Raw genomic sequence first — 8,225 nt, 5'->3', positions numbered from 1 at the left:
TTATATTCATACCACTGTTCATATTCATACTCCTGTTCATATTCAAACTACTGTTAATGTTCAAACTACTGTTAATATTCAAACTACTGTTTATATTCAAACTACTGTTCATATTCATACTCCTCTTTATATTCATACCACTGTTCATATTCATACTACTGTTTACATTCACACTACTCTTTACATTTGCACTACTGTTTATATTCACACTGCTGCTTATATTACACTACCGCTGATATATATATATTTTTACTAGCCTTATTGCATATGTCACTTTACCTACACCAATATCAAGGACTTCATACATAAACTATGTACATTCACTTCATATGTTGCTTTGCCACTCACTACACATATCAATGTCAGGACCTTCATTTCATTTTATTCTTATAGATGTACTTTTTAAAATGTTTTTTTATACCGCTATAGTACAATTTAAGACAGTATCATGCTTTTATTATTTCATTTTATGCCTATGTTTATTAAATGTTTTAATGTTAAATGGTTATTGTTGCACCGGGGTCTGAGAGTAATCCCGTGTATGTCCTGTACATATTGCAGTTTTTGACAATAAAGTGACTTTGACTTGACTTTTGAAATCTAAAACCCTCTCTCGTCACATTTGATTTGCAAAAGTAAACTTGTTCCTCCTCTACCTTCTTCTATCAAAGGCTGCATAAACTCAGAAATCCGGAGATAAAAACGCCTGCAGTCAATCAAATCTGTCCGGAGCTTTTAATTCTCGGCTCCGTGTCCCAGTTTGACTTCAATCTCTTACAGCTAAAGCCCAGCAGGCGAACAGCAGCTCTGCCTGGTGAATAATTGACCAGCTCGCCCTCCTCTCTTCCTCTGTCTTTGTCGTGTCGCTCGTCGGGTTCTGCGGGCCGTGACGGCCTGCCCTCGTCCCCCCGCCTCCATCAGGTCCAGTTTCCACCTGCCGCTGGGCGGACGCTGACTACTGACGGAGCGAGGAGCAGCTGCTGGTAAGACTCCATCTTTCCATCAGAACCATTGAAAACACGGCTCAGTTTAACATTCTGTTCACGCCAATCACATTCTGCTGTGTAGTTTGGAAAACAGGAGCATAAGGCGTTGATTTATTATTCTGGGAAAAAACGAGCACCTTGCATTATTATAGTAAATGTAGCTATTTTACAGTTTAAAACGAGAAGTAATTCGTTAAAATAAACGAAGCGTAATTCAAATACATCACCTTGTTTGGTTCAACAGCTCATTTCTGAATACGCAAAAAAAACAAGAAAATCCTTTGATTTGACTTTTGTGTGACTGCGGAAAATTTCAAACCCAGTTCATGTTTTAACTCGTCAGCATCTTTTCTTAATGAGATAAATTTACAAAACAAACTTTTCAAGAGGTGAAGTCAACATATAATTATAACCGAGATTTATTGATCGTTATTAGACATTTCTTCTGTTTTTGTGAAATAATAAAGATATGCGACGAGGTGGGTGTTGAGAAGCTGCAGCTTCAGCCTGCACCCTATATTTTTGGACGGCTCGTATTATATAGATCAGGGGTTCTCAAACTGGGGTTCCCGGACCCCCGGGGGTCCACGAATAAGTGCTTGAGGGTCCACAATTTTTATTTTATTTTTTACAAGCACGTAGATGTTTAACAACCCATTAAAACACACCAAAATGCAGTAAATCACACCTACTTTATAAAAAAATTTCTGGGTGAGGACCCCAGACTAGAGCTGCAATTTTTTTTGCCCGAGCCCCCAGTTCGAACTGGCCCGGCCCGAGTTGGGTTAAAATGATATGCTTAATGGTCGGGTCGGGTCGGGCTTTTAATGCGGTTTTAAAAGTGACAGCATTTTTTTTTTCTTGGGTACGCCCCTGCCAAGAAGGATCTGGTGTAAGGCTGTTGCCCTGGATTACCTTCGGATTTCTTCACCTGGAGTTTGGATCGCGGTGGATTACCGTATTTTTCGGACTATAAGGCGCACCGGATTATAAAGAGTCAAGGATTCAAGGTTCTTTATTGGGGCATGGCAGGCACCTATTATTCTACACCTCGGAAGAGAGTCTACATTTCTATCTCCGTTAATGCGGCCCAAACCGCAGCGTCTACTCCCACAAAAGTTATATCAAAACGAACAGCTCGGCCCCGTGATGTGTGCTATTACTTTTATTGGCATTTCGAGTTACCATGGCGAAGCAATTTGCAAAGAAAGATGCAATATTTCACCAACTCCAGGAACTAGTTGGTGACTGCCCACTTATTATTCTACACCTGAAAAGAGTGTCTTTTTCAACTTTAATGTGGCCCAAACCGCAACGTGGACCCCCACAAAAGCTATATCCAAATGACCGTCCCGGCTCCGAGATGTGTGCTATTAATTTTATTGGCAATTGGCTTAACCTTGTGTAGTGGACTAGGCCTACGTCGAAACCCAGTCTAAGGTCAAAACTCTTGACCTTTAGAACCTTGTGGGACAGAAGCTGTCATTTCATGTATTTGAATCCATAAATACAGGTTCACCCATCCTGAGACTTTCTTTCTTGAAGATTCAAGTGAAAAGAACACTCTCTTTTTATTATCATTACTATCTTACAAATGTTGATAATCAGTGTCTTAGTTCAAACCATTTTAGATGTTGCAGTGAACTAATCAATTTTATTAACTGAGTAATGATTTTTATTCTCATGTTAAAAGCTGTTGCAGAGTAATTATGCATTTTTCTGATTTCTGCTTTTGAATGAGCAAGTGTGTGCGTTTACAAGGTTACAGTCAAACGAAAAACAAGTTGTTATGTTAAAACTGTCATGTTTTAGAATCCTCTCAGACGCAAATAGAGATGTTTTGCACCTGTGTCTTAGGCACGCCAAAACAGAACCCTCTCGGTCTGTGAGAACATTTCTGAGCTGTCTCATAACAATTCTCGCTGTCTCTAACCCCTTACGTCACAAAAACACACCCCTTCTGGTCGTTTCTGACCAATGAAAAATCCCAAAAAGTGAACCGGGAAAGAGCCTTTAAAATGTCAGTACTTCCTGGTCTACACAGTCTCACGGAGTTACAGACTCAGAGAGTTGTCGGAGTTCTAAGAGTCTGAGAGCGTAGAGTTCGGTGAGAGTCTACTCAAGTTCTGCTGAGTTCTGATGGAGTGCTGTTGGAGTTCCTGACATGACAACAAAGCTCTTCCGAGTTCCATGGGATTATAACATTTTCCACTGAGGTGAATGTGTGTCGAACAGAGCCTCGCCACTACTTCTGACGGGCAACAGCCATTCTAAGGAGACGCTGGACCGGTAGCGTTAACGGAACACCATATCTGCTGATTATCATCAGAGAGGTAATGGGTCAAGTTTCCTACCAAGCGTACCGAGGCGAGCTGGGCTTCTGATGGAGAGTGTCGGTTCTGGTGACCATTCAATTTCCCTCAAACCCCATCCTTTACTCCCCCTAAACTTCTTTCCATCTTTAAACTTTCCTATGAAGTAGAAATTCTCCCAGATATTTAGAAATGTCTGTGTAAAGTGCTTATTCACATCCGTGTGGGTAAAAGATCATAGTTGTACAGTTTTATAAATGTCAGCAACGGAAAAATCATGGCCGTATGATTTTTCCTGATTGATTGCTTTATTGTTATTTTCATAATTTGCCAAATTAATGTACATGTTTGATGTTAAATTTGATTCTGTAAATAAATGACCGCATTCATTTTGATGGGTCAAATTTAAATGACGTCTCACTTTGCATTTCCTTAAATTCAATGCACGTTTTATTCAGTCCAGAAAAATGAGGAACTCGCGTTAAATGATGAATATATCCCAGCATCTGTTCTTCTACACTTGGCAACATATTTTGTGAACGAATATGACAAATTTCCCATAGGAAATGAATAGGAGAAAACTTTTCTAAGAAACTGAGTAACGTCGGGAGCCATTTTGGTTCAAGATGCATGGAAGGCACCTATTATCACCTATTATTATTATTATTAATTGATAATATTAATAATAAATATTAATTATAAAATATTAATGTTACTAATGATCTATTTTAATATCAATAATTATTCATATTAATAAGTAATATTTAATATTAACACTAATTATTGGTGTGAATATTATTAGTATTGATTAGTAATTATTAACATTTTAATAATTAAATAATATATTAATAATTAATAAATATATTAATAATTAGTATTTGTGATTAATATTAATAATCATTCATATTAATATTTATTATTAATGATAATTTAATATTAAATAGGCAGTCCCCAACAAAGTTTCTCCAGGAACTTTCTAGTTTGTCACAGACATCACATGTGGCACATGTGGTGGAACGAAATTGTGTACACAGGGTCCCATTTACATCCAACAAGGTATTGGATAAGGCGCATTAAGCGAAACTAAAACATTTTTGACAGTTTTCTGAGCGCCGCGCACCACATAAAATCTGTTCGAGGTCCGTAAGCACAACCAGAATTGATACATAAGATCCACCGGATTATAAAGCTCACTGTTGAAGGTTGAGAAAATTAAAGGATTTTAAGTGCACTCTATAGTAGGGATGCACCGATCCACTTTTTTTTTTTTTTTTTTTTTCACTTCCGATCCGATACCGATACCAGCAGTTTTGTGTCACCCTATACCGATTCGATACCGATCTGATACAGAAAAAACAGTGCTGATATAACAAAAATGGCTAAATCATGTCATCTGGACCTGTTTCTGAAACGGGTCCAGATGACATGATTTAGCCATTTATTTATTTTTTTTCTCTCTATAACAATACCGATACCGATACTGGCATCTGAACGGTGCATCTCCACTTCATTGTTCGAAAAATACGGTATTATTTTTTCTTACCCAGGACTGCAGAAGAGGCATGCTAGAGATCTGGTGAGGTCGTTGCTTTTTATTTCAGCACGCCGATGCCTAGATTGAGTGGGTGTTTTCCTCATCCTCCTTCAAAAAGGAACTTTCCTTCAAAGAGGATGGACTGAAAGTTTGATCAACTTGTTTTTTTAATTTATGGGGTTTATGGTATTTCATGTGTTGATATGGAAATGTTGTGATGAAGCATTTGGGGGGGAGGGGGTGTTGTAGTAGGGTGCACCGATACATCGACTCCGATTTCCTTAATTTTGGGAGATCGGTGATAAACTGATACGAAACCGATTTTACTGATTTTTTTTTTGTAGTTTTCACAACAATTGCCTAAACTTCATTTATATTTCAGAGCACTACCTCATGGCCAGTTAAAACAAGTTTGTATTGTTTCTAGAATATTGTTCAAGGGTATGTTTTTCAATAAAATAATATTGGAAAATTGAAGGTTAATTGTGACCTTATAACACCTGACTGTGTCGCTTATAAAACAAAATCAGAACCGGCAGGTCAGACTTTTTAGAGATCGTCCAGAAAAACTGCGATCGGTTCATCCGTAGTTTGTGGGACACACCTGATGGTTTTATTAAATTGTATAAACTGCCTTAAATATTATCCTTCATTCAACCTTTATTTATACAGGTTAATCCCATTGAGCCTCGGGGACTCATTTACAAGAGAGACCTGATTTTCATAAAGAGTGATGACAACATTGGAACAACAATAGACAATCATAAAGGATGCACGCAAACAGATTTTTTTTAACAAGTGAAATTAAAATGGTATTTAAAAGAAAATTAACACAAAGCTAGGTTGTAAGGCGATGTAGATGTAGAAATCAACAATGGCCAATCTATTATTAGTTTATTTATGAGAGCTTTTTGTCGTGCAGGTAAATTATTTTCTGTTTAGAAGCAGTATTTCGGATGAAAGACGAAACGTTTCTACAATTTTTTTGTTTGTTTTGCTTTGTTTTTTGAATGTCCAGAGGACCAGATTTAACTTTTTTAAAAGATATCTTCTGTTTACTGTATTTGGTTATTCTTAAACCTCAACCAATATAAGTTTTTTGCGCTGTCAGCTCCAGGCACTGCCCACGACTTAATTAGCATTTTATGTAATTAATCCCCTTTTACTGTAGTTTTGGGGGCAGGTTGTTACAGATGGACAACCGGATCATCAGCCGCGTCCGCGACTGTTAATATCTATAATAACGATAATATAATAATAATCCACTGACTCTTGTTAATAAACAAGAACTCTTATATCTTCTTTTCTTTGAAATACATTTTTTTAAACTATATCATGCCAAACCGATTTACTTACAAAAGCAATTAAGCGTAGTTAATTTTTTTTTTTCGGGTTCAGGTCTGTAATTACAGTTAATTGATCAGTTTCTGGTCAAGCTCTGAAAAAATGATATGGGTTTGGGCCCGGCCGGAATTTTTTAGACCCAAATGCAACTCTACTTTTCAGCTATTTCTTGCAAATTTCAGCTTTTTAATTTTTTTTTTTTTTAGCTAATTTACAAAATTGTATGCTCTTTTCTGCATATTCAAACCAAATTCAAGAATTATGTGTTCTTTCTACTTTTTTCTGCTAACTTAGACTTGTTCTTCCATTTCAGCTACATTTCAGCATGTTTTAAGCTAATTTCAGCATTTTTGCAAGAAATGCAACTCCTCTAGTTTTTAAAGTAAATTAAAAACAGATAAGAGTTTTTGGTTTGGACAAGTTGTTTGAGCTGTAAAATAAATCTTTGCCGTTGGACGTTCAGACTTGAGTGTAAGACGTTTTGTAAAAATGATTAAATCAGATATTTTAAACAGAGTGTCTCCTGTTGTTTCAGAAAGCTGTTTGAAGCCATGAAGCAGTTGGTGTTTGTCCTCCTGCTGGTGACGGAGGCGTCCCCCAGGTCTAACTGCACCCTGTGGAAGCTAGGCTGTGACTGTCCAAGAGACTACAAGTTCACCATCTGCTCCCGGCTGGACCTCACCCAGCTTCCCGGCAGAGTCCCCACCTCCACCGAGCTCCTGGACTTCTCCGGCAACCTCATCTCCGTCGTCCCCAAGAACATATTCAGCGCGAACCGCAAGCTGAGAGTGCTGCTGCTGCAGAACAACAACATCAGCGTGATGGAGGACGGCTGCTTCGCTCAGCTGGAGTTCCTGCAGAAGCTAGACCTGAGCTGGAACAGGATCTCCTCCCTGACGGAGGGGTTCTCCGTCGGCCTGGCCTTTCTGCGGGAGCTGCAGCTGTCCCACAACCAGTTGAGCAGCCTGGACAGCCGCAGCTTCTTCCACCTGGATGGCCTGCAGAGGTTAAACCTCACCAACAACCGCGTCCAGAGCATCCAGATGAGGTCGTTCTCCACCATGAGCAGCCTGCGGCAGCTCCACCTGCGCAACAACCAGCTGGCTTCTCTGAGGGGCGGCACCTTCTCCATGCTGCGCTCCCTTGAGATCCTCAGCCTGGCTGGGAATCAGATCAGCAAGATAGAGATGGTGGTGTTCAGTCCTCTCACCAGCATGACGTTACTGAACTTAGCCGACAACCGTCTGTCCACGGTCAGCTTCAAGACCTTCCTGAGCATCCACACCTACAGCACCCACATTCTGCTGCAGGGGAACCCCTGGAACTGCGACTGCGAGCTGCACAGAGTCTTCCGAAAGCTGCGGAGCATCCAGAGGCTCTTCCTTGACGACTACTCCAACCTGACGTGCATGGAGCCGCCCGTCCTCCGTGAGCACCTGCTGACGGACGTGGACAGCGAGCTGTGCATCGCCGAAACGGTCACCGTGCTCATCATCACCATCACCGTGGTGATCACTGTGCTGGCCACCATGTTGATGGGAGAGAGGAAGAAGAAGAAGAGGAGGAAGGGGTTGCACTGGACGCAGCAGGGGGAATTTTCAGACGTGTCAGACTTCTGAAACGTCGTTTTCTTCTCGCTGTTCAGACGTTTGCACCAACATGGCCGCTTCATTTAGCCGGAGCTTCACTTTTTTTTTTATAAAACAGAAGCTTTACAAGGATTCACATCTGATCCTGAGAACCTATTCTAACTCGTACATAAACAAGCTTTACTTAAAAAGATGCCACGAAACAGATTATGCTGACTTCAAATGCAGTGTTGCCAGATAGAGTCGAGGTTTTCCAGCCCAAAAATCTGTTAAAAACCACCGCATCACACAAAAACCCACCCAATCAATATATTGTTATATTTACTGTTTGAACATGAACCACGTCAGTACAAGCCAAGGCAATTGTGTGTGTGTGTATATATATATACATTTTGATTTCGTAATCACATCGATGAACATATAAACACCTATATATGTATATATATATACATATATATAT

The 8,225-nt window shown here is 39.6% G+C and overlaps 1 protein-coding gene across 1 annotated transcript; it reads left to right on the top strand.

The window, feature by feature from the left end:
• The first annotated feature begins 6,727 nt into the window (after positions 1-6,727).
• Positions 6,728-7,795, top strand: LOC119429070 (insulin-like growth factor-binding protein complex acid labile subunit). The gene has a single exon (XM_037696787.1). The coding sequence runs from the start codon at positions 6,728-6,730 to the stop codon at positions 7,793-7,795; it is 1,068 nt and encodes a 355-aa protein (XP_037552715.1).
• Positions 7,796-8,225: the final 430 nt, after the last annotated feature.

This window comes from Nematolebias whitei, chromosome 23 (genome assembly GCF_014905685.2).
Source record: "Nematolebias whitei isolate Nwh7 chromosome 23, NemWhi1, whole genome shotgun sequence".
Taxonomy (NCBI): domain Eukaryota; kingdom Metazoa; phylum Chordata; class Actinopteri; order Cyprinodontiformes; family Rivulidae; genus Nematolebias; species Nematolebias whitei.
The sequence above is the reverse complement of the archived record's forward strand: the minus strand, read 5'-3'. Positions and strand labels throughout refer to the sequence as shown.